The sequence below is a fragment of the Geotrypetes seraphini genome, chromosome 2 (assembly GCF_902459505.1).
Source record: "Geotrypetes seraphini chromosome 2, aGeoSer1.1, whole genome shotgun sequence".
NCBI lineage: Eukaryota > Metazoa > Chordata > Amphibia > Gymnophiona > Dermophiidae > Geotrypetes > Geotrypetes seraphini.
In genome coordinates this window covers 35523423-35550798 of record NC_047085.1, presented here as the reverse complement: position 1 = coordinate 35550798, position 27376 = coordinate 35523423, and the positions used below count along the sequence as shown (strand labels likewise).

Below are 27376 nucleotides of genomic sequence, written 5' to 3'. Positions count from 1 at the left end.
GGACCGACGGAGTTTAGAACTGACGTTGAACTGCCTGACAACAAAGAGGAAGAGTGAGAATTTACTCTTTAATAACGATTTAGATGGAGAGATGGTGCCTGTCAGTCTTTAGAATATGGCAGTTTGAAAAAGCCCTTCTCTGCCGGTGTTGAAGCGAGGTCTTGTGTGACATCAAATCGGCAACGGTTTTTAAAATCCCCTTGTTGTTGATAATTTCAGAGAAAACAGAAATTGTCACCGACTGATAGAGATCTCCTCTGCTGAAATTGAAACGGATTCTGAGAGAGGTGAATCAAAAGAAAGACTGATATTAATGTGAAGCCTGTTGTCAGTTAAATTCTTAAGCTGTGGTGATTTAAAATTGCCTTGTACGGCCAGTCGGAGCCCTGGGAGATTAAAATTGATCTCATTATAAGGCAAATGTCAGTTTAACCAACTAAAGCTGTGACAGTTTAAAATAGCTCTCTCCTGCCAGTATTGAGTCAGAATTCTGAGAGAGATCAATTTATCCTCTTCTTGAAGCAGTTTCTTGAGATACAAAATTAAGAATTCCTTTCTCATTGAAACAATAAAGCAGATAATTAATAAGAAATTATTGTTGAGAAAATATCTGTTGCTTTAAATCAGAATGAAATTCTGAGAGAGAGGCTTGAAAAGAGGAGGAAAAGGAAATCTCTTTTGTTGAATATCATATTTAGACAGAGTGACTGATTTGCAATCTGCTCAGTGCTAGAACAACACAACACTGGTGGTTTCTCTCAGTGATTGAACACCGAGACGCTGAAGACAAGGGAAAAAATATCAACTTACTAAATAAACTAAATACTGAATTGAAATTGTTTTTCTCTGACAAAGCTGCGATTGGGCTTGTGTGAGAGGAGACAGAGGAAGGGATTAACGGAACTTTTGGGGAAGAGAGAAAAAAGCTGAAGTGACAAGACATCGAGGCAGTTGAGAGACGCTGTGAGTGAACAGAAAACAGTTACTTCAAGTTTGTCAAAACAAGGGAAGAGAATTAGATGAAGTGTTACTCTCCTCGGTCAGGGCTGCGATTGGGCTTGTGAGAGGAGAATTAAAGAAAGGACTACCAAACAATTTTTTTTTTTTTTTTTTTATTCAACGCTGAAACAGGGTGTCATTAAAAAAAAAAAAAAGTGACTGCCAGAGGTAATGAAATAAATCTGTGGAAGAACCCGACAAGTCTGAGAAAAATTTAAGGAAGGAAAAGCTGTTGGATTGAATATCCCCCTCTTTCATTGAAACAGTGAAAGGGCTTAAGGGAAAAGAACCATAAAAAAAGATTATTTTTTTTTTTTTTTTTTTTTTTTTTTTTTTTCACATCAATAGAACTGAAAATAAAAGAAAAGGAAAAAAGGCAAAAAAGGAAAAGAAAATTTCTACTTTAAAAGATAGAACCAAATTTTAGAAGAAAAGGGATTAAAAACATAAAAATACCAAACCCAAAACTAAGAGACTAAATTTAAGAAATAAGAATAACCAAGAAAAAGAGAACAATAACATGGCAAGTACCAGACAAAACAAAAATGAGGCTGGTACATCTGCAAAAAGACAGAAACAAGACCAAATAACACCAAGCAAAATACCACTTCCTATCGAAGATTCAGACACATTAAGCAAAGCTGAAGTCATGGAAGAATTAAAACAAATCAAACAAATGCTGAAAGAAACTATTACTAATATGTCTGAAATGAAAGAAGAAATTTTAAATATACATAGACAAATGGAAGTTAACAACAAAAGAACAACTGAACTAGAATCAAAAATGGAAACTATAGAATGTGAATCAAAAAGATGTAAAAACGACAGCCTGGAATTAAACAAATTAAAAGATCAAATGGAGGATTACGAGAATAGAGGAAGAAGAAAGAACATCAAACTCTTTGGAATACAAGAAAATCTAGAGGGAAAAAATACTATCATTTTCCTTGAAAATTTAATTCCAAAAATTCTACAATTAGACTTGAAACAACCAATTGAAATTGAAAGGGCGCATAGAATCCCAATTAAAAATTTAGAAAATAAAAACAGACCAAGACCCATCATTTTCAAAATGTTGAGATACCAACAAACACTAGAGATACTAAATGCCGCAAAAAAAGATAAAAACTTAAATTATAAAGGATCAAGATTATGGTTTTTACCAGACTTCGCCAAAAACACAGCAACTAAAAGGAAAAGACTTCTAGACATGAGACCTCTACTCAAAGAAAAAGGATTTAAATATGGTCTATACTACCCGGCGAAAATGAGAGTGTCATCTGGAGACAAGTCATTATATTTTGAGGATCCCGAAAAACTAAAAGAGTTTCTCTCTAAACCAGAACCTATGATATATTAACATAATATACTAAGATGGTTTTGAAGACTTTATGAAAAAACAGAAAATATAACATATCGAAATATTTGAAGAAATAGAAGAAAACAATACAAAGAAAAGACAATAATAATTATATGAAAGAAAGAACAGAATACAAGAAAATTATTAAATAATACACTGCATATATGTTTAAAATAAATAAATGTTGAAATCATAATACTAAGGAAATACAAATTAATATATTGTTAAATGGAAAATGATACATTAATAAAATGTTATGGAAAATGATTAAATAAATATAAAAGATCAATATAGATAGATAGAAGGGAAATTTGTTTAAACAATTGAATATTGATTGCCTGGAATGGGGAGATTGTTAGGATTACAATTCCAATGTGTATCCTTAAGCAGCCAATGTATTGGGTGGGAAAGGGAGGGATAAGTAGAATATTTATTAGAATAATTAAGGGAGATACATTAGGGTTAAATATGTGTGTCATGAAGAAAATTTTTTGGATATTAAATATGAAGGAGGAAAGGAAGAATAAGATAATGAAAAGTATTAAAATATATAATGTCTCTTAAAATATATTCTATTAATGTCAATGGCCTGAATCACGTAATTAAAAGGGAAAAAATATTAACATTTTTAAAAAAACAAAATGCAGATATTTACTGTCTGCAAGAGACCCATCTTAATATGAAGGAATCACAGAAATTATCAGGTGGATGGATAAAAGAATGTTTTTTTGCTCCAGCAGTGGGTAAAAAGGCAGGGGTTGCAATCCTTATAAATAAAAAATGTATGGCCAATATAAAAGTAAAAAATTCAGATCCACATGGAAGATGGATACATATCGATATAGGTATGGGAAATGATACCCTGACGTTATTTAATATATATGCCCCTAATTCGAATCAATCAGAATTTTTCAAAAAGCTACAAAATATGTTATTACCACTGGCTGCCTCTAATTTAGTGGTGGCTGGAGATTTTAATGCTGTAATGGATCCATTATTGGATAAAAAACCAGGTAAAAATATTAAATCTTTAGGTCTAGATAATTTAGTTCGATCATGTGATTTGAAAGATATATGGCGTATTCTTCATTTTAATGATCAGGAGTATTCATTTTGTTCACAGGTTCATAAATCATTTTCAAGAATAGATTATATTTTTGTTTCAACAAATAAAGTGCAACAAGTGATTAAAGCCTCCATTGATCCTATTATCATTTCGGATCATGCGGGAATATGGATAGAATTACAATTAGATCAATTAGAAAATAATAGACCTCTTTGGAGATTTGATAATGCATTGCTTGTGGATGACAAATTTTTGGAAAATTTTAAAATACAAATTAATGAATTTTTTCAAATAAATTTAGTGGAAGATACATCTATAGAGAATGTATGGGATGCATTTAAAGCAACTATGAGGGGTAATATCATATCATATTCAGCTTTTATTAGGAAACAAATTAAAAAACAATATATAGAATTAGAAAAAGAAATAAAAATATTAGAAGCTAAATTGAAAAGTAAATGGGAATACGAAGTTTTGCAAGCTCTTTTGAAAGTAAAAGGTAAATATAATGAATTAACTTCAAAAATGATAAGAAAAGATTTGTTTTCCAAACAAACGGTGTATTATGGAAATTCTAATAAGGCGGGAAAATTATTAGCAAATTATCTTAAGGCAAAAAAAAGGAAAACTAATATTAATGGAATAAAAGATGATAATGGTATAATAACAAATCAAACAAATATAATATTAAAACAATTTTTAAATTTTTATAAGGATCTATATTCTTCCGAACCTTATTTGGAGAAACAAAAAGATGGAAAAAAATTTTTAGATTTAATAAATGGACCTAAGATTCCTGATCATATGAAACGAAGTTTAGAAGAACCTATATCATTAAAAGAATTAGAAACAGCATTGAGATCTCTTAGAGTTGGATCCGCTCCAGGTGGTGATGGTTACACAGTAGAATTTTATAAAACATTTCAAAAAATCCTCTCCCCACATTTATTAAAATTATATCAGACACAACTTATAAAAGGTAATATAAAAGGTACTATGGCTGAATCAATAATAATTGTTTTGCCTAAGCCAAATAAAGATCCTACTTTGGTTTCAAACTACAGGCCTATATCTTTGATAAACGTTGATAATAAACTTTTGGCGAAAATTTTGGCTTTGAGATTAACCAAAGCTCTCCCACATATTATAGATATGCATCAAACGGGTTTCGTTGCTAAAAGACATTCCTCCAATAACTCTAGACTATTATTTCACATGCTAAACTTATCAAAAAAAATGGATGAACCGGCATTTACAGTTTCATTAGATGCTGAGAAAGCATTTGATAGGGTAGAATGGAATTTTATGTATCAGGCTTTAGAATGGTTTGGTATAGGTTCTGGATTTATACAAATGGTAAAAACATTGTATAGCTTCCCGATTGCAAGATTAAATATTAACAATAAAATATCTGAAGGTTTTCAATTGCAAAGGGGAGTTAGACAAGGTTGTCCTTTATCTCCTTTGTTATTTGATGTTGTATTAGAACCCTTATTGTTAGCAATACAGCAAACGAGGGAGATACAAGGAATTCCATATTCAGATATGGAATATAAAATTTCGGCTTATGCTGATGATATTTTGCTTTATTTGAGAAATCCAGAGTCTACCTTATCTTCTTTATTGGAATTAATTGATAAGTTTGGCAAATTTTCAGGTTATAAAATTAATTGGAATAAATCTGAAATTATACCCTTGAATGTTTACTGTGTAAAAGGATTATTTGATATTTTTCCATTCATATGGAAAGAAGAAGGATTTAAATATCTAGGCATTCAAGTTAAAAAAACAATTGAAGATACTGTAAAAGAAAATGAAAAATATGTATTAAAAAAAGTAACGGAGTTATGTGAACAATGGAACCCATTACATATATCTTGGTGGGGCAGAGTTCAAACTATTAAAATGATGATGTTGCCTGTGGTTTGCTACCAAATGAGTATGATACCTATTTATTTTCAGGGGTCCTTTTATAAGAAGCTTAATAGAATTTTAACAAAATTTCTTTGGCTTGGTAAAACACCTAGAATAGCTTTAGTAACCTTACAAAAATCAATTAAGGAGGGAGGGGTAAATTTTCCAAATTTCTATAGGTACCATCAAGCCTATATTCTACGTCAGGGTATGTATTGGATCCTCCCAGAACTTATAGATAATGCACCAGATTGGTTATATTTGGAATGGCGCCTTATGTTTCCCCTAAATTTAGTTCATTTACCAAGTATCAATATACCTAAAAGATACAGAGAAAATAAAATAATAATGGATACTTGGAAAACATTGAGATTTATTGATAAATTAACACCCATCCCAATATATAAATCAACTAATCAATCCATATGGATAAACTCCAAGATCAAAGTAGGCGGAGCCCAAATCCTTTGGAAGAACTGGATTATTGCAGGAATTAGATCTCTAGATGATATTATTTCAGAAGGTAAACTGCTGGATTTTTCACAATTGCAACATAGATTTGGTCTTAATAAAACACAAAGTTTTAAATGGTTGCAATTGAAGCAGGCCATTCAGGTTGGGTTCCCTGAATGGAAATCATTAAACAATCAATATAGTTTAAAGTTCTTATGCTTTAAAGCAGACTTCCTGGGACATCAAGCCGCATTGTGGTATAAATTAATATCTGGATATTTGAATAAAAAACCAAAAAATGGTCTAAGAGACATTTGGAGCATTGAGATTGGACATCAAATTAATGCATCTCAATGGCCACTGATTTGGTCTTGGAGAATGGGATGTACAGTGTCAGCATCTATGAGACAAACATGGTTCTTTTTATTACATAGAGCTTTTTGGACCCCTACTCGTTTACAAAAACTAGACAGTTCTAAGTCTAATAGATGCTGGCACTGTAATCTAGAACCAGGAACATTAGATCATTTATTATACTACTGTCCTTATATTAAAATATTTTGGAATTCAATTTGGCCACAAATTAATAAATTAATGGAAAATCATATTGCAATATCATATGATACAATTTTATTTGGAACAATGATGAGAAAAAAAAGTCAAATTTCACCAGAAAATAATAAACTTTTATTAATTATGACAGGGGTTGCCATTCAACATATAACTAACAATTGGAAAAATTACAACAACCTAAACCACACATTTTGGTGGAATACAATATGCCATGTTTTTAAAATGGAAAGAACAATATCAATACAAAAGGGGACATATAATAATTTTATAAAAATATGGGGGCCATTGACAAAATACTGTAATGATTAAATAATAGAATACTTTTTCTTCCTTTCTTCTTTTAAAGATTTTCTTATGACACACATATAGGGGGGGTAAGGAAAATAATTTATATATAATATATTATAATATATGATACAAAATGTAACAAATGATTAAGGGATAACAGAAGGGTGGGGGGAGGGAAAATGAATAAAATTTATCCAGAATATATTATTTTAGATATAAATATGTTATTGAATAATTATCAATTGTATTCTAATATGTTATATACTTTTATAAAATTTGAAAATATTATATTAAAGTGGTGAAGGGGTGGGGGGAAGGTGAAGGGGAAAATCAAATTCAGACATACATTGTATTAGATATAAAAGTGATACCATGCATATATCAAAAGTATTTTATTATTCTGTACACTTTTTATGAAATTTGAAAATAAAAATATAATGGAAAAAAAAAAAAAAAAGAATGTGCCTGTTCTAAAGACCTGAAGGATCCCTTAGTGGAAAGGGACACGTCGGGTTTCAGCTTTGGTCACATTCCCAGGTGCTCGCTGCGCCTTACAGGAGCCCGGAATGTGACAACATATAATCCATTAAAGTAGAAATTATAATCCATTAAAGTAGAAATTTATAATCCTTTCCCCCCACCCAACAATTCTTCAATGAAATTTTCATAATACAACAGAAATCCAATCATTAAATAAAAATATTAATCATCCAATTTATAAAGATCTGGGGACCATTAGAGAATTATTGTAATGAATGAACATCATTTTCCTTTCTGATGGATACAGACTATTTTCTTTTTGACAGGAAAGGGGTGGGGACGGGGACTGAGCTCATGGGGGAACGGGAAGAGGACTGAGCTTGCAGGAACAGAACGGGGATGAGCTCACAGGGACGGGGACAAATTTTTTCCCTGTGTCATTCTCTAGCCTAGACCTCAAATCAGTCTTTGAGCAGAAGTGATTGCCACTAAGAACAAGACTTTCCATTGTATGTACTTGAGATGACAGTATTAAATGACTTAAAGGGAATTTTCAGTTGGGTAACCGTACTGAAATCCTATGACACTGTAGGTGACTTGATAGGATGCTTTAACAGAAATATGCTCCACATAAAGTGAACAACTAAAGGCTGTATAGTGTGTGATAAGCACCAACTGTACTAAGTTGTACTCTAATAGAGTTGGTTTTGAGACCTGAAGAGATGTATTTCCTTTGAGCCTTTAATTTTTGCTTTCTGAGATGCAGAAAGCAGTGCTGGGAGGGTGGGGGAGAGGGTCTAGCATGCATGAATACGTACCTATCTTTTCCTCTTTCTATGACTTTGATATAACATATGAAGCTACTATTTTATCCTTTTTACAGTAGCATATCTAGGGTGGGGGAGGGGGCATGCCCTGAGTGCATGCCCTAAGGGGGTGAACAGCTGGCACCCCAGGAACGGAACCACCTGCCCTACTCTGCTGTGGAACCTTCCTGCACATCCCCGTGGCTGCCAGTCCACCCCCTCCGATGTCACTTACTTGTTCCGGAGCAGAATCGGCAGTCGTGGGGAGGTTCAGCAAGATCCCGCGATGACTGCGGCTGCCAGCTCTGATCCAGAACAAGTAAGTGATATCAGACGGGGTGGACTGGCAGCCACAGTCATCGCGGGACCTTGCTGCACCTCCCTGTAGCTGCCAGTCCACCCCCTCCGACGTCACTTGTTCTGGAGCAGAGCTGACAACCACAGTCATAGCAGGGCCTTGATGCATGGCATTGAGATGGAGGGAGAGAGAAAGGAGCAGGATACTTGTATGGAAGGGTAGTGGAGGGAGAGAAAGTGAAGAAGGATACTGGATGGAATTGGGATGGAGGGGAAAAAAGGGGGTAGATGCTAATGGAAGTGGTGGAAGGGGAGACAAGGAGAAGATGCTGATGGAAGGGAATGGATGAAGAGCAAGAAAGGGCAGACATTGGATGTTAGTGGAGAGGGTAGAGGGAGACCTATGCTGGATGGAAGTGCAGATGAGAAAGGGGAGCAGATGCATGAAGGAAGTGGGGAGGAGAGAGAGAATAAAGGGGAATAGACACTAAATGGAAGTGGACAGAGGAGAAGATGCTGGATGGAAGGGGTAGAGAAAAATGGCACATGATGGAATACGGGGATAAATAAAAAGAGGGCACATGAGGGGGGAGAGGATTGGGGGGAAGAGGATTGAGTTAGTGAAATACTGGAGGGGGTGAGGGAAAGAGGTGGCAAGCTGTAGGTAGTGAAAAAGGAAATTGATGACAGGGTAGTAAGAATTTAATCTAAGACGCAGAAAATAAACTGAGAAAGAAGATGAGGGGAGAGAGTGAAATGCCAGTCCTTGGGGGGGGGAGGGGGTGATAGAGGGGAGGGGAGGAAAGAAGATCAAAGCGATCAAAGGACCCGGTTTGGATGTCAACTGAAGTAAAGAGGGCAATAAATGACAAAAAAGTATCCTTCCGGAGATGGAAAAAGGACCCAACGGAGGAAAATCACCAGGCGCACAGGAAATGCCAAAAGGAATGCCACCAAGAGGTTAGAAAAGCGAAAGGGGAATACGAAGAGGGGCTGGCCAGGGAGGCGAAAAACTTCAAGGCATTCTTCAGTTACGTAAAGGGGAAGCGACCAGCGAGAGAGGAGGTGGGGCCGTTGGACGATGGGGATAGGAAGGGAGTGATTAAGGAGGATAAAGAGGTAGCTGAGAGGTTGAACACGTTCTTCTCGTCGGTTTTCACGAGCGAAGACACATCTAATATACCGGACTCAGAGGAGCTCATGAGTGGGGAACAGGCCGAAAAATTGGAGCACATAGAGGTAAGTAAGGAGGATGTCCTCAAACAGATAGACAGGTTAAAATGCGGTAAATCACCGGGCCCGGACGGGATCCACCCAAGGGTTCTGAAGGAACTAAGACAAGAAATAGCGGGCACAATCCAGCATGTTTGCAACCTATCCTTGAAAACTGGTGAGGTACCAGAGGACTGGAAATTGGTGAATGTCACACTTATCTTCAAGAAGGGATCGAGGGGTGACCCCGGGAACTACAGGCCGGTGAGCCTGACTTCAATTATAGGGAAGATGGTGGAAGCTATGATCAAGGACGGCATTTGCGAGCACATCGAGAGGAATGGCCTACTGAGAACAAGCCAGCACGGATTCTGTAAGGGAAGGTCGTGCCTAACGAACCTTCTGTACTTCTTTGAGGGAATAAGCAGTCGGGTGGACAATGGGGAACCCATAGACATCATTTACCTCGATTTTCAAAAGGCTTTCGACAAGGTGCCACATGAAAGGCTGCTTAGGAAGCTGTGGAACCACGGGGTGGGAGGGGATGTGCACAGATGGATCAAGCACTGGTTGTCGGGTAGACTGCAGAGGGTCGGAGTGAAGGGCCAATATTCTGACTGGCGGGGAGTCACGAGCGGTGTGCCACAGGGATCGGTGCTTGGGCCGTTACTCTTCAACATATTTATCAATGACCTGGAAAAGGAGGCAAAGTGCGAGGTTATAAAATTTGCAGACGATACCAAACTGTGCGGCAGAGTTAGGTCCAGGGAGGAGTGTGAGGACCTGCAAAGGGACCTGGACAAGCTGGAAGACTGGGCAAACAAATGGCAAATGCACTTTAACGTGGAAAAATGCAAGGTCATGCATATAGGGAAAAAGAACCCGTTGTTCAACTACAAATTGGGGGGGCATTGTTGGGAGACAGCAGACTTGAGAGAGACTTGGGTGTGCTGGTGGATGCATCACTGAAGCCATCTGCACAGTGCGCAGCAGCCTCGAAAAAAGCCAACAGGATGCTGGGCATCATAAAGATGGGCATAACAACCAGGACGCGGGAAGTCATCATGCCATTGTATCGAGCGATGGTGCGTCCACATCTGGAATACTGCGTTCAGTATTGGTCGCCACACCTCAAGAAGGACATGGCAGTACTTGAGAGAGTCCAAAGGAGAGCAACGAAACTGGTAAAAGGGCTGGAACACTGCCCATACGCCGAGAGGTTGGATAGGCTGGGGCTCTTCTCTCTGGAAAAAAGGAGGCTCAGGGGAGATATGATAGAGACCTTCAAGATCATGAGGGGCATAGAGAGGGTGGATAGGGACAGATTCTTCAGACTGAAGGGGACAACAAGTACGAGAGAAACTGAAGGGAGATAGGTTCAAAACAAATGCAAGGAAGTTTTTTTTCACCCAAAGGGTCGTGGACACTTGGAATGCGCTACCGGAGGAAGTGATCAGGCAGAGTACGGTACAGGGATTCAAACAGGGATTGGACGGATTCCTGAGGGATAAAGGGATCGTGGGATACTGAGAGAGGTGCTGGGATGTAACACAGGTATAGAAAGCTAACCAGGTAATAAGTATAGAAACCCAACAGGTCGTGCATGTGCAAGACCGGAGGGTTAGGACTATGATGGGAAGATAGGACTTCAATGAGAAACCAAGGTGGCAAGGGAGCCCCTTCTGGTGATTCAGACAGGTTGTGACCTGTTTGGGCCGCCGCGGGAGCGGATTGCCGGGCAGGATGGACCTATGGTCTGACCCGGCGGAGGCACTGCTTATGTTCTTAAGATGGATGCCAGACCAATGGGGAAGAAGGGAGAGATGGAAGGGGAAAGCATACAGTTTCTGGAAGGGGCATAGAAGGAGAGGCAGACAGTGGATGGAACGAAGAGAGTGACAAGAAGATGAGGAAAGCCGAAACTGGAGAAGACAAAGGTAGAAAATAATTTTCTATTTATTTTTTGCTTTAGGATAAAGTAGTATTGTAGCTGTGTTGATAAATATTTATAAACTAGTCTTTAAGCCTGTTATATTAACGGTAACGGATGCTAGAATATATGTCTGTCTTTTTTTTTTTTTTCAGCAACAGGTGCTAGAATATATGTCTATCTTTTTTTTTTTTTCTTTCTGTCTCTCTCCCCCTCCATTTCCCTGTGTAGCGCTGTGTCTGCTTTCTTCCTCACTTTGCACTCTCCAGCTGTAACATTACTGCCTCGCTTTTTCTCCTGCAAGAATGTCTGCTCTCTTTCTCATCTCAGTCTCTTTGCCTCTTCTTGCAGGGGTCTCTGCTCTACTTTTTCTATGTGTTCCTTATTCCTGCAAACCTCTATGCTGTATTTTTTTCTCTGTATGCTCCTGATCTTGTGTTTCCCTGTAGGTATTTATTCCTATTTTTTTTCCTTCTTCAGTCTCAACTCTTCTTTCTCTGAATATTTCCTACCTCAGTCTCTCCAATTTTCTTTCCTTCTTCAGTCTCAGCTCTTCTTTATCTGAACATTTCCTTCCTCAGTCTGTCCAATTGCAGCTCTCTTGTCCTCTAAGCCCCTGCTGCAAGTGGCTGTGCATGTCTTCTCTCCTGCTCCCCTTTCCTGACAAACCTGCGACTCCAGCAGCGTGTGCAGCACTCTACACACGCTGCTTCGGGGCCTTCTACTGCCATGATTTAGTCTGGCATGTCCCTGATGACATCATCAGAGACGTGGCAGAGCAAATCAGGGCAGTAGAAGGCCATGAAGCAGCATGTGTAGAGTGCTGCACACGCTGCTAGAATCGGCGTTTGGAGTTGGGACCGCGAAGAAAGTAGCGGCTGGAGTCTTTTTTCGGCGCTTCCCTTCCCGCCCCTTGAGGTGTCGCCGTGGCTCCTCTCTATCCCCGCCAGCGTCGGAAGCCTTCTCCGATGATGGTGTGGCTCGTGAGAGGAGCCGACAGGAGAGCAGGATGTCCAGCGCTAGGGTCCAGTCCTTCCGGCGAGTGTAGGTAGGTGCTGGGGATTCGCGCATGCGCACTCCTGCGGCCACAGACCTACTGATTAGAGAATGACACGGTGACAAAATTCATCACCGTTTCCGTCCCCGCGGATAATCGCGGGAAACCATCTTCATGTCATTCTTTAAGGATTGAGGGAAGAATCAGAGTATAATTGGGCACAACCACTGACCCGCAAGCTTTGCTTTGAAGAATGCTGGTGTAGAAGGACTGAGGTTGAAATAGACACTAGAAAATGACATGGGATTATTTCCCGCGGTTATCCGCGGGGACAGGAACGGTGATGAATTTTGTCACCGTGTCATTCTCTACTACTGATCACGGAACACACAGATAGGAGTGCGCATGCGCAGCTAGCGTTTTATTATATAGGATAGAAAATGGAAATAAGGTGATCCTTTTATTGGACTAATTGTAATACATTTTTGACTAATTCAGAGACCAAAACCCCCTTCCTCAGATCAGAACAGGATACCGTTAACAGTATACTTTACTGTCCTGAGAAAAGAAGTTCTGGAATCTGAAAGCAGGCAGGCAGGATGGCATCGAGGGGTGGCATGGGGGGGGGGGGTGGTTTCCATGGAAACATGCTGCTCAGGAGGATGGGAGGCAGGCAGGCAGGCTGGAATGGGGGGGTTTCAATGGAAGGGGGATGGGAGGCAGGCAGGGAGGCTGGCATCGGAGGGGGGTGGGGAGGGTTTCATGGAAACATGCTGCGGGCAGGCAGGCAGACAGGCATGGGGGGGTTCAATGGAAGGGGGAAGCAGGCAACGGAGGGGGTGGGGGGTTTCAATGGAAGGCAGGCAGGCTGGCATCAGGGGTGGTTTCCATGGAAACAAGCTGCTCAGGGGGATGGGAGGCAGGCAGGCGGGCATCGGGGGGGGGGGGTCAATGGAAGGGGGATGGGAGGTAGGCAGGCATCGGAGGGGGGTGAGGGGAGGAAGGAGGCACTGGGGGCACTAAGCACATAGAAAGGGGCACTGGGGGCATTATGGACATAGGAAGGGGCACTAAGGACATAGGAAGGAGGCACTGAGGGCACTAAGGACACAGGGAGATTCACAGACAGAAAAAATGACAGACAGGCAGCGTTCAAGGAGAGAGAGACAAAGAAAAAAATAGCCAGACAGACAGACATCTACTCTTGCACCCATTAATTTAACGGGCTTAAAGACTAGTTAGTCCAATAAAATGGAATTATCTTATTTTTCATTTTTTATTCCACATCCCTTTTGGCCCCCTTTTAATGAAGCTGCATTAGGCTTTTTATCACCTGCCATGACGATATTAGCTCCAACGCTCATAGGAGTTCTTTGAGCGCCAGAGGTTTTACCGCTGCAGCTTGCAATACAAAAAAACCCTAAGACAGCTTCATAAAAAGGGGGAGGGAGGTGATTTATTAATTTGTAATCTGATGATCTCTTAGAGGAAGAGATAATGGTTACTGCGGATGGGCAGATTAGATGGGCCATTTGGCCTTAATCTGGTATGATGTTTTTATGTTTCTATTTCTCTGTTTTTTCAAATTTACATCTGCTATCTTTATATTTTGCACAATATTAGGGGACATATGTTACTATTTCAGTGGTGTTGCATGTATGTAGAGTCCAGTTTCTTGGTGGTTCAGTTTAACTTTTGTCTATGTATTTCTATTTTATCCCCCCTTTTACAAAACCTTAGAGCGTTTTTAGCGCCAATTGTGGTGGTAACAGCTCCGACGCTCAGAATTTTATGAGCATCTGAGCTGTTACTGCCATGGCTAAAAACCACACTACAGTTCTGTAAAAGGGGGAGGGGGTTAGTTTGTGATTACATATTCCATGCTAGGCAAAGGTGTTTTCTTTGTTCTGTGTGTACGAAAAGCACAGTTACTTAACGTAACAGGTGTTATCCAGGGACAGCAGGCATATATTCTCACATGTGGGTGACGTCATCTACGGAGCCCCAGCGCGGACAGCTTTTCAAGCAAACTTGATTGAAGTTTCAAGTTTGCTACACTGCACCACGCATGTGCATGCCTTCTTGCCCACTAGAGGGCGCATCCCACCTCGTGGTCCTCAGTTCCATAACCAGCAAAGAAGCCATCCCCGGGGAGGAGGGCGGGTTGTGAGAATATATGCCTGCTGTCCCTGGATAACACCTGTTACGGTAAGTAACTGTGCTTTATCCCAGGACAAGCAGGCATGATATTCTCACATGTGGGTGACCTCCAAGCCAACCAAAAAAGGGCAGGTGGGAGGATGGCAATTTTAGGAAAACAGGTTACGTAACACCGACTGGCCAAACCGGCCGTCGCTTCTGGACAAAGAGTCCAGACAGTAGTGGGAGGTGAACGTATGAACCGAAGACCAAGTGGCAGCTTTACATATGTCCTCCACAGGAGTAGACCGGAGGAAAGCAACAGAAGCTGCCATAGCCCTGACCTTATGCCCCGTGACTCGACCATGGAGCGTGAGACCGTACTGAGCTTAGCAAAAAGAAATACAAGCAGCTAGCCAGTTGGACAAGGTGCGCTTGGAAATAGGATGTCCCAGCCGATTAGGATCAAAGGACAAAAATAATTGAGGAACCTTCCGATAAGACTTGGTACGTTGGAGATAAAAATCCAACGTCCTCTTACAGTCAAGCGTGTGAAGCGCCGCCTCTCCAGGATGAGAGTGGGGCTTCGGAAAGAACACCGGAAGGACAATAGACTGATTGAGGTGGAAATCAGACACAACTTTAGGTAGAAATTTTGGATGGGTGCGAAGAACCACCTTGTCATGATGGAACACAGTAAAGGGCGGGTCCGCAACCAAACCCTGAAGCTCACTAATTCGACGAGCAGACGTGAGCGCAAGTAAAAAGACCACCTTCCAAGTGAGAAACTTAGGAAGAGACTTGTCAATTGGCTCAAAGGGAGGTTTCATCAGCTGAGCCAAGACCACATTCAGATCCCAAACTACAGGAGGAGGTTTCAGAGGAGGATTAACATTAACTAAACCCTTCATGAAACGAACCACCAGAGGATGAAGAGAGAGAGAACGTCCCTCTAGATGCCGATGGAAAGCAGCAATAGCACTGAGATGCACCCGGATGGAAGTTGTCTTCAGCCCAGACTTGGACAAATGCAGCAAATATTCCAGAACCAAGGGCACCGGAACCAACCTTGGTTCCAAATGGTGCGAGGTACACCAGGATGAAAATCTGGTCCACTTCTGGGAATAACAAAGCCGAGTCGAGACCTTGCGCGAGGCTTCCAACACCTCCCTGACCGCCGAAGTCAGGGGGAAAGGAACCAAGCCGTCAGATGTAAGGACTGAATATTGGGATGCAACAGCGAACCCCGACTCTGAGACAGCAGAGAGGGAAAAACTGGCAGAAGTAGAGGCTCCCTGGCACCGAGTTGAAGGAGCAGGGAAAACCAGTGCTGACGAGGCCAACGTGGCGCTATGAGAATCATAGTGGCTCTGGATGACTTGAGATGAACCAACGTCCTCAAGATCAGAGGAAAAGGAGGAAATGCATAAAGGAATCTCCCTCCCCAGTCGAGAAGGAAGGCATCTGCCTCGAGACGGTCTTGGGAGTAAATTCTTGAACAATAGAGGGGCAGTTTGTGAGTCTCCGGGGAGGCAAACAGATCCACCTGAGGCGTCCCCCAGCGGTCGAAGACCTCGCGCAGAACTCGGGAGTTGAGCGACCACTCGTGCGGCTGGAGAAGACGACTGAGCTTGTCGGCTAGACAATTCTTCTCTCCCTGAATGTAAACCGCCCACAGGAAGATGTTCTGGGAGGTCGCCCATTCCCAAAGGCGCAAGGCTTCCCGACACAGGGACCAAGAGCCCGTTCCCCCTTGTTTGTTTACATAATACATCGCCACTTGTTTGTCCGTCCGTACCAGGACCACCTGATTGCGCAGCAGATGACCGAAGGCTCAGGCTGCCAGAAAAATGGCACGAAGCTCCAACACATTGATGTGACAACGACGGTCCTCCGCCGACCATAGCGCTTGAGTCCGCAGACCGTCGAGGTGAGCCCCCCACGCGTACTCCGAAGAGTCCGTGGTCAGGACTTTGCGATGCGGAGGGACGAGAAAGAGCAAACCCCCGGAAAGATTGGAAGAGTTGGTCCACCAACGGAGCGATCGTCTCAAGGAAGGAGTGACCGTTACAGGAAGGGAGAGCGGGTCTCGATCCTGGCGCCACTGGGAGGCCAAGGTCCACTGAGGGAGTCTCAGACGCAATCGGGCAAACGGCGTGACATGAACTGTCGAAGCCATGTGGCTGAGTAGAATCATCAGCCAATGTGCAGAGACGGAGCGCTGCCGCAGAATCTGACGGGCCAGGCGAAGCAGAGCCTCCAGTCTCGACGAGGGCAGGAATGCACGAAGGCGAACCGTGTCCAGCACGGCCCCGATAAATTGAAGGGATTGAGCCGGGCACAACTGTGATTTGGGAAAATTTACCTCGAACCCCAGACGTTGAAGGAAGATTATAGTCAGTCGGGTCGCTGAGGTAACCCCCTCCTGGGATGAAGCCTTGATCAGCCAATCGTCCAGGTAGGGGAAGACCTGCAGCCCCTGGGATCGTGGGGCAGCCGCTACCACCACCATACACTTTGTAAAGACCCGAGGAGACGAAGCCAGCCCGAAGGGGAGGACTCGATATTGGAGGTGCCACTCCCCCACCTGGAACCGTAAGTACTGGCGAAAGGCGGGGTGCACCGGAACATGGGTATATGCTTCCTTCAGGTCCAGGGAGCACATCCAGTCCCCCGAGTCGAGTAGAGGGTACAGGACTGGAAGGGACAACATACGGAACTTCTCCCGGACAAGGAACTTGTTGAGCCCCTGGAGGTCCAGAATGGGGCGTAAGTCCCCGGTCTTCTTCGAGACCAAAAAGTAACGGGAGTAAAACCCCCGTCCCCTTTGGTTCGGGGGCACATGGTCCACCACCCGAAGGCCCAACAAGGACCTGGCCTCGGACAGGAGAAGAGGAAGCTGGGCTCGGCAGCAAAGAGAAGCCGCCGGAGGATGTTCCGGTGGCATGGATAAGAAATTCAGCAAGTAGCTCTCGGAGATGATCCGGAGCACCCAAGCGTCCGACGTGATCTCGGCCCATACTGGGAGAAAGGCCTGCAGTCGGCCCCCGATAGGAAGGGGGTCCTTTGACAGTGCGGAGGGGGCCTGCCCCCAACCGCGCCTCACGTCAAAAAGACAGAGCGGGTTTAGACGCTCCTTGCGCCTGAGGCTTTGGTTGGGACGCTCTGCCCTGCTGCTGGGAACGCCGGGGCGGAGGCCTTGAGAAGGCCGGCGTCGACTTCTGCGGGTACCGCCGCGGAGGAGGTCTAAACGGCTTCTGCGGTGGTGCCCGGGGTTTAGGACGGACCAATGAGGCAATAGAGCGCTCATGTTCGGACAAGCGTTTGGTCGCCGCCTCCAAGGACTCGTCGAACAACTCGGAGCCAACACAGGGGAGGTTGGCCAGACGTTCCTGCAAGTTCGGGTCCATATCAAAAGTACGGAGCCATGCGAGACGGCGCATCGCCACCACAAAGGCGGATACGCGAGAGGCCAACTCAAAGGCATCGTAGACTGCGTGAAAAAGGTAGAGGCGCAGCTGGGATAAATTGGTCATAAAGGCTCCAAAATCCTCCTTATGTGAATCAGGAATGACTCCATAATACCTGGGCAATGCCTTCACCATCTGCCTTAAATAGGAGGAGAAGGTGAATGCGTAATTAAGGACCCTGGCGGCCATCAAGGAGTTGGAATAGAGGCGACGACCAAACTTGTCCAGGGTCCGCCCCTCCCGCCCGGGGGGGACCGCCGCAGAGACCCGAGAAGGCTGGGACTTCTTCAACGCCGACTCCACCAGCAACAACTGGTGAGACAACTGGGCTTTATCGAATCCCTTGCAGGGGACTGTGCGGTATTTAGACTCCATCTTAGACGGAACAGCTGTGACTGTAAGAGGGGAGTCCAAGTTCCTCAGAAAGGTCTGGTGTAGAACCTTGTTAAGAGGCAGCCGGGGGGTCTCTCTGGGAGGAGAGGGCAAATCCTGCTCCTCCAAAAATTCCTTCGTGTATTGAGACCCAGCCGCCAGATCAAGGTCTAAAGCCCTCCCCATATCAAGCACAAATCTTGAAAAGGAGGAGGGCTTCGAAGGAGGCGAGGGAGAACGAGAAGCCCTCGTCGTCAAGAAGGAAGGGGAAGCCTCACGGGAATAACGAGGTTCCTTCCCCGTGCCCGAACCCCAAGAGGCCGCACCAAGCGACCTCGACGGGGTCGGGGACCGGCCATGCCCCGAGGAACCCCTGCGGGAAGTCCCCGGGGTATGAGGGACCGAGGCACGCCCCCTCCGTCTCGGCGAAGAGTCCCTCGAGTACTCAACCTCGGAGGAGCGGAGAAGCCTCGGATTATCGAGGCGAAGCTCAGAGACCCGAAGGGTCTCGGCCCCGGTCGGTGAGGAGCGACCGCGTCGTCGAGGAGAGACCCGTTGTCGTTTGGGCTTCCTCGACAGACGCTGCGCCCGAGGCCGACCCGAGGGCGAGGAGCCCCTGGAGGACCTCGACGAGGACGAAGAGGAAGAGATCCTCCGAACCCTCCGCCCCTTGTCCCGAGGCCGCACGCTCCGGTCAGGCTGGTCAGCTGAGGTCGAGGGCAAGGCCGGGGCCGAGGCCGAAGCCATCCCGGGGGCCGAAGTCGAGGGTACCGAGATCGAGGCTGCCGACGCGGGGGCCTCCGAAGGCGGCTGGAGGTGCGCGAGGGTGCCGGACAGCTCCGAGGTAATGAGCGCACGGAGTAAGTCCTGAAAGGCCGGTACCGCCATCATGGCAGGTAGATCCAGGGCCGGCGGGTGCTCCCTCGAGGGCGACCTCGGTCTCGAGTATTCCTGCGGGGCACACGACTTCGACGCTCGGGGCGGGGCCGAGGACGACCCGCCCGCCCCCGTCGATGATCCTGAGGATGGCTTCTTCGCTGGAAGAGAAGACGGAAGTGAGGACTTACCCTTCGTCGGCTTCGGGGTCGAGGAGACCGGCTTCGACGAAGCGGGCTGTAGGGGCGAGGTCGAGGGCGACGAAGCCGAGATCAAGGCCGGGGCCGAAGCTGAGGCCTTCCCCGCCCCGGTGTCCACCGCAAAGAGCTCCGCCATCCGAGCACGACGGCGGCGGAGGGCCCTGGTTTGAAAAGTAGAGCACCGAGTACAGGAATCGGTCGGGTGCTCAGGGCCCAGACAAAGTAAGCACCACCGGTGGGGATCGGTGATCGAAAGGAGCCGATCGCACCGGGTGCACTTTTTAAAGCCCGTCAAGGGACGGGACATGGACACAAAAAAACGGCCGGGAACGAACGAGGTCCCGCGGCCTCGGCTACCGGGAGCCCCCGGAGCCGAACGGAAAATCTTTTTTTTTTTTTTTTCGACGAAAACTGATACACAAATAAAGAAAAAAACAAATTAAGCACAGCGACCGAGAAAGAAACACTCAGCCGCGGTGTCAGAAGGCAAAATCGAAGAGAGCACAATTTCCACAGGGCTTCTGGCTCCGCGGAAAAGACTGAACTGAGGACCACGAGGTGGGATGCGCCCTCTAGTGGGCAAGAAGGCATGCACATGCGTGGTGCAGTGTAGCAAACTTGAAACTTCAATCAAGTTTGCTTGAAAAGCTGTCCGCGCTGGGGCTCCGTAGATGACGTCACCCACATGTGAGAATATCATGCCTGCTTGTCCTGGGATAAGACATGGTTCTCTGTTAGCATTGACTGTGCAAGCTCAAACTATACTAGTCTGGCTTGTCTAGTTTTACAATGGGTGTATTGATGTTCTATTGCTCACTGCAGTATGTAAGATGCTGCCTTTTCCTAGGCACACTCTTGTTGTATGACATGTGGATGTTACTAAATATCATGTTTTTCATATAGATGGGGGGTGTCAAAAAATGATAGGCTCCTGGTGTCACATATACTAGGTATATCTAAGCCATCTTTTTGGACTCAGCTGAAGCGGTTGTTTCCGCTCTTCTAAGACTGATCGGTCGGGTCACACCCTGATGCAGCTAGTCGGTGAAACGCTGGCCTCCGTCGGTGTGCCGATCAGTTAAAGATAAGTGGCTTTATTCCTCTATCTACATTTATACACATGTGAAGCACAAGTTTCTTTGCTCGCATCAACTCATTTTTGAAGGTTTTGCCTGTGAGGTTACCGTCTAACCACCTTGATATCCACTTTTGTGGCGGTGGGAGGGCCTTTTCTGAGGCTTTTTCCTTCTTTTTGAGTGAAAAGTGAGGTGACACCTGCTCCACTGTGTTCCAGCAAAACGTTATCTTCTTATGTCCTAATATTTTAGTAGTCGACAATTGAAAGTGTTGGTCTACATATACTAGGTATGCCACTGCCTTTTTATCTTGTTCTTTCCTATGTCCTATTTAGTTGCATAAGATATTGTAAACCGCTCAGAAGGAATCCGATGAGAGGTACAACAAATAATGAATAAACCTGGAAACATAGATGTAGAAGATATTCAAGCAATTTTTATGTGGACAGGAAATAAGGTCTTTCCCTTCTACCAAACAACAAACATCTTCCAATAATAATTATAAGATCTAGTAGAATCTTTTCTGGAAGCCAACAAGCCAGTGTTCACCTCTCAATGGATTATATTCACTAAGCAAACCGATCATGTACCGATCGGTTTGCGACCCGATTCACTAACCTCTCCTCCAATCCGATTCCAATCCATGGATGCAAATGAGGAGAAACGGCATGCAAAGTAGGCAGGGACGCGATTTACTAAACAAATCTGGGGCACCGAACGGGCTGGCCGATCAACAGAAGCGACTGCTGGGGACCAGTCGCACACGTCCCTGCCAACTCTCCTGCTCCATTGCCACCATGAAATCTCCTGTGTTTGTTAGGGGGGTAGTTTTTTTGACAGGTCTGCCTGTCTTCATTTTTATTTTCCATGGCACAGATATTTTGCATGTGTTACACACGCAAAATATTTGCAACATTAAAAAAAATTTTAAAAAAAGGAGAGACAGGCAGACCTGTTAAAAAACGTCCGAGGCCCCCCCCCCCGACAAACACAATCCCCCGACCCACAAATGGCAGGAGGAATGCCCACTCCCTCCTGCCATCAGCCGTTCCACCCGACACTGCCCTACTCACCTGTGCGAATATGACAGGAGGAATGCCAACTCCCTACTGCCACCAAACGACTGCAATCGGCCTGGCCCGGCCCACCTCCAATCTGACTGACACCTCCCCTGTACCTAACAGTTGGGAGTAGGAGGGGTATTCAGTCCCTCCTGCTCCTTAGGCCTCGAGCACTGTCTTTGGGAGCAGGAGGGACTGAGTACCCCTCCTGCTCCCAACTTTTAGGTACAGGGGAGGTGTCAGTCAGATCGGGGATGGGCCAGGCCGGTTGCAGTCGTTTGGTGGCAGTACAGAGTTGGCATCCCTCCTGTCATATTCGCACAGGCAGGTAGGGCAGCATCGGGTGGAGTGGCTGGTGGCAGGAGGGAGTGGGCATTCCTCCTGTCATCCTCCATGACACAACGCGAATGTGGGCCTTAGGCCCTGATTGGCTCCAGCGCCTCACGCTCCTCCCTTTGGCCAATCAGGGACTTCCTTTGTCTCAGGCGCCTCAGGCCCCTCCCAAGGGAGGAGCCTGAGGCGCTTGAGCCAATCAGGACAACAGACTCCTCCTCATGCATCACATGATGCACTGGGGCGGGGCCTATGGCCCACATTCCCGTTGTGTCATGGAGGAGGAGCAGAAGGACTTTGCGGTTCCTCCTGCTCCCGAAGACAGTGCTGGAGGCCTAAGGAGCAGGGACTGAGCACCCCTCCTGCTCCCAACTTTTAGGTACAAGGGAGGTGTTGGGTCAGGCTGGGCCAGTCAAGGTGGGGTTGTGGTGGGCCGGTCGGAGGGGTGGGCCGGTTATAGTTATTTGGTGGAAGGAGGGAGTTGAAATCCCTCCTGCCATATTTGCGTGGGTGGGTAGGGCAGCATCGGGTGGGTGGGTAGGGCGGGCAGCATGGGGTGTCGGGAGCACTTTGTCGGGTAGGGGGAGGCTTTTATCTCTTTTTTTTTATAGGCCTGATATTTTGCGGCTCATTAAAAAAAATGAAGTCCTGACAGCAGTGACAGGAGGATGATTCTCCTGTCAATACTGTCAGGGCTCTCCCTGACTCAATACGATCGCCACCATTTGCATGAAGATGGTTGGTGAATCAGTTGGCCTGCCTCCAACCGCTCACGGATCAGAAAGTTAGTGAATCTAGGCCAATGTCCATGCTATGAAGGCTAGGAACTCAATTATCACCTTATCATGTGTGATCAGTGGTGAAAAGCACTGTATTATTCTCCTGGATCACCTGAGGCATATAAGATGACCGTTAAAGACTGTTGAAATGAAGATACATGTCTTCTTTGTCATGCATACACAACGAGATGGGAATGCACACACATTTTCAAATAGAAAAATTCTTAAAAGGTCTTCAGCTTTGTTTATATTCTCTAGCCCCAGGCTGCATCTGATGTCATTCTTATGAAGATAGTCTTTTTTGTTAAAGGAAAAATTCCTTCCACAGATTTAGACCTATCTTCATTTTTTGTGTTACATGTAAAAAATATATTACTATACACATTGCTGAAATGTCATAGTTATGGCATCAATAATCAAGTTTTTAAAAAATTACATACGTGATATCAGATCAAAACATTTCTTCTCTTCAGCATTTGGTTTCACCTGGCAGGTCAGTAGGTTCAGTTTAGCTGGCTGCCTGTTGGACTGTAAAGATGAAGAAAGTTTGTAACAAAGATTAAATTATTGATAAAGGTACAATTTTTTAAAACATATTCTCTTGCATTTCAAGTCAATAAACTCCAACAGTCGATTGGTTTTATTAATATACTGAAGACAATAATATTGTTAATAACTAATAGATAAGATAAATTTCTATTTCTTGGCTTTCAGTTACTGTTTATACTCGAATATAAACTGATCCAAATATAAACCAAGCTGACCCTTTTCCCCCCCAAAAAGGAGGAAAAAAGGTTGACTCAAATATATACCGAGTTTAGAAACTTGACTGATCCTTGTGAGCCAGTCTACAAAGACTAGATAGACATCCTTGCCATAAGTTTTAACATAATTTTTTTTACGTTAAATATTTTTATTTATGTATAACAACAGTAGTTTAAACAATATCAAGTTTCAAGTTTTCAAGTTTTATTTCGCATTTAATGAATCGCCTATTTCAGAGTTCTAGGCGATGTACATAATATAATAAAGAAACTTTAACCTAATTACAATAAAATCAAATTGTGACTCACATGAGAGATAGGAAAGGAGGGTAAAGTTACAATGGGGAAAAGGAAAAAAAACAAAAAAACCAGGGAAGAACGAAAGGTAGGGTAAAAATTTATTCAAAGCATTTCTTGCATATTTGTTTGAGCCAAATCAACAATTTAGAGGATTAAAAATTAGTTAATGGCGTCCATAAGTTAAATTATAGATCAAAGGCGTCCTTAAATAAATGAGATTTTAAAAGCTTTTTGAATATTAGGATATCACTTTCTATTCTAATATAATGGGGAAGGGAATTCCACCATTGTGGACCTGCAACAGTAAACATATCAGCTCTTCTCGTTCCAATGATTTTTAAAGAAGGCACAGTTAATAAATTTTGGTTCGATGAGCGCAAAGATCTTTGGGGTTTGTATGGGATAAGTGATTTCAAAATAAATTGTGGTTCACTAAATGTGAGGGACTTAAAGATTAGGAACATCAGTTTGTAGAGGATCCTATGGTTAACTGGTAACTAATGCGCATCTATTAACAATGGGGAGACGTGATCGAATTTTTTTGCATTATAGATTAGTTTTATGGCCGTGTTCTGAATGATTTGCAGTCTTCTTTTTTCTTTTTGGCTGATATTTAAAATTAGGGCATTACAGTAGTCGATTTTGGCTATGATGAATGAATGGATATCTGTTTAGTTAAACAATCCTGTTTTAACCCAGACAAAAAAAAGTCTACACAGAGCTTGTAAAGGGATACGGTACCACTCTTTTTTGTTAACAACTTAGAGATGCCTGCCATCATAAAGGGTCATTTCAAATCACATTGGTTTGCAATATCAGCAGCAGAATGGGGCAGGACCAAAAGGTTACTGTTCATATTACAGTAAATATTTTGCAATAAAAATTACAGCAATAGACCCCCTAAAAAAAAAAATACACATCATGAAAGCAAAAATACCCAATGAACACTCCCCAACAGTTAGTGTAGCATGATATACCACTTTGTCATATGTTACCACACTCCATACACAAAATGGTCTCTTTCTTTCTTTATACTCTCTCCCTTTTTCTTTCTCTCTTTCAAGGTTTAATAAGTATTTTGTATATAGTTTGTTTTAGTAATTGCATCCTTAGTAGAAGGAGAAATTAGGTTCTTATCTGTTAATTTTCTTTCTGTTAGCCTGTAGACCAGTATAGTCTTTACGAATGGGTTATATACCTCACTGCTACCAGCAGGTGGAGACTGAGAACAAACTTGTATATCAGAATAGCTTCCCCCCTAGCAATCCAGTCTGCCGAATAGCCAAGCAGAACCTAGGAAAGACTTCAACTGAAAACAGTAAAACATACTCTCAACAGGAGTGTAAAAACAACAAACACTTGTAAACAACTGTTGGAACATATGTAGAACTAAACCCTGGTAAAGAAAATATCCCCACAGCTCATCAGCTAAGGCAGCTGAGCTATAGCTGCTGTTCTTAATTCTCCCCGTCCCTAGAAAAATTCTAGAACCCACAGAAAAAATAAAATCTGCACACGAGCAAAATAAAAATCTGCAATCACCGTACAAAGACAGATAGGGTGGAGGACTATACCGGTCTACCAGGTGCTACAGAAGGAGAAATTAGGTTCTTACCTGCTAATTTTCTTTGTTACCCGGTAGACCGGTATAGTCTTTTGAATGGGACGTACTAAAGCAGTCCCCATCAAAGATGGGACCCACGAAGAGCCAACACCAGAACACGTTCACCGAATACCGCATCCCGATGTACTTGAACATCTACACAGTAATTTCTGACAAAGGAATACAGAGAAGACCAAACTGCAGCCTTGCAAATATTCACTGGAGGCACTAGAGAAGACTCAGCCCAAGAAGATGCCTGACCCTGAGTGGAATGAGCTTTGAGAAATTCTGGAACAGACTTTTTCTTCAGAAAATAAGCGGATGCAAAAGTCTCCTTAATCCAGCGCACAATAGTAGCCTTAGAAGCGACATCCCACTTACGAGGACCCGCGAGAAGGACAAAGAGATGATCTGATTTCCTGGGTCCTCTGCACATAAGAGCAAAGGACCCAACTGACATTCAACTTGTGCAAATGTCTCTGCTCAGAAGAATCCTCCCGGCTACCGAACACCAGGATGACCACAGCCTGATTGACATGAAAAGGAGAAACTACCTTTGGCAGAAAGGAAGGAACAGCCTCAAGTCAACCCACTCCCTAGAAAACTCCAAGAAGGGAGCCCTACAAGAGAAAGCCTGCAGCTCAAAATTATGTCTAGCAGAAGTAATGGCCACCAAGAAGACTGCTTTAAGAATAAGGCCCTTCAAAGAACAGTCACCCAATGGTTCAAAAGGTGGGCGCACTAGAACAGACAGAACCAGATTCAGATCCCAAGATGGAACAGCGGGTCATACAGGAGGCTTGAGCAATTTGGTCACCCGCAAGAAGCGAATCACATCGGGAATGGCAGTCAAACGCCGACCTTTCAACAACCCACGAAAGGCTGACAAGGCCGCAAGCTGAACCTGGAGAGAAGACCAAGCCAGTCCCCTGTCCAGGCCATCCTGCAAGAACTCTAAGATGTTAGACATGGAAGCGTGAAAAGAGACCACTCCACGTGCAGCAGACCACTCTTCAAATATACGCCAAACCCTCACATAAGCCTGAGAGTTAGAAAGCCTCTGGAATCCCAAGAGAGTTGAGATCACTATCTGAATACCCCTTCTTAATTAGGCGATCCCTTTCAAGAGCCAAGCCTTAAGCCAGAAGGGACCCAGATCGAACATTGGCATGGGACCCTGAGTCAGAAGGTCGTCCAAGAGAGGAAGGGGATCTACCACCAGATCCGCGTACCACAGTCACCTGGGCCAAACCGGAGCCACCAGAACCACAAGGCCTGGATGTTGAACTATATGGAGAAGAACTCTGCCAACCAATGGCCACGGAGGGAACACATACAACAACCCCGCCATTGGCCATGGTTGAACCAGAGCATCCAGGCCCTCGGCCTGACCGTCTCTGCAATGACTGAAAAAGCGGGGTGTTTTAGCATTGACAATTATGGCCATCAGGTCCATGAAGTGCTGACCTCAAGACTGAAAGGCTACCGGGCTTAGACACCACTCTCCGGGATCTAGCATGTGACGACTTAGGAAGTCCACTTGAACATTCTCCACTCCAGCTATGTGGGAGGCTGAGAGGTCCTGAAGATGAGACTCCATCTAGAACACGAGGAGAGCCGCCTCCTGTGCCACCAAAGTGCTCCTGGTGCCCCCGATGATTAACATAGGCCACCGCCGAAAGGACCCTAACTTGCCCATCAGAAAGAACTGGAAGGCTAACAGTGCCAGATGGATCGCTCTGGTCTCAAAGACCTTGATCGACCAAGAAGCCTCCTCCATGGACCAGGTGCCCTGAGCTGAGTGACCTAGACACTGAGCTCCCCAACCGAGAAGACTGGCATCCATGAGCAACACTGTCCACTGCGGCTGGTCCAGACTCACCCCTTGTACAATTTGGGAGGTCTGGAGCCACCAACAAAGACTACACCGAGCCAAGCCCGGAAGTAGAACAGGATGATCCAGACTGTGTCTCTGAGGCGACCACCTCCGAAGTAAAGCATACTGAAGAGGATGCATGTGGGCCCGAG

At 44.3% G+C, this 27376-nt stretch overlaps 1 protein-coding gene across 7 annotated transcripts in view; it reads right to left on the bottom strand.

Annotated features, from left to right (window-relative positions):
• The window catches only part of ASAP1 (ArfGAP with SH3 domain, ankyrin repeat and PH domain 1), a 558081-nt gene that overhangs the window by 262503 nt on the left and 268202 nt on the right, over positions 1-27376 (bottom strand). For all 7 annotated transcript variants that reach the window (XM_033933030.1, XM_033933029.1, XM_033933028.1 and 4 more), the window contains one exon: positions 23122-23209. In XM_033933030.1, the coding sequence (XP_033788921.1) occupies positions 23122-23209 (88 nt within the window). The remainder of the gene's footprint in view (positions 1-23121; positions 23210-27376) is intronic.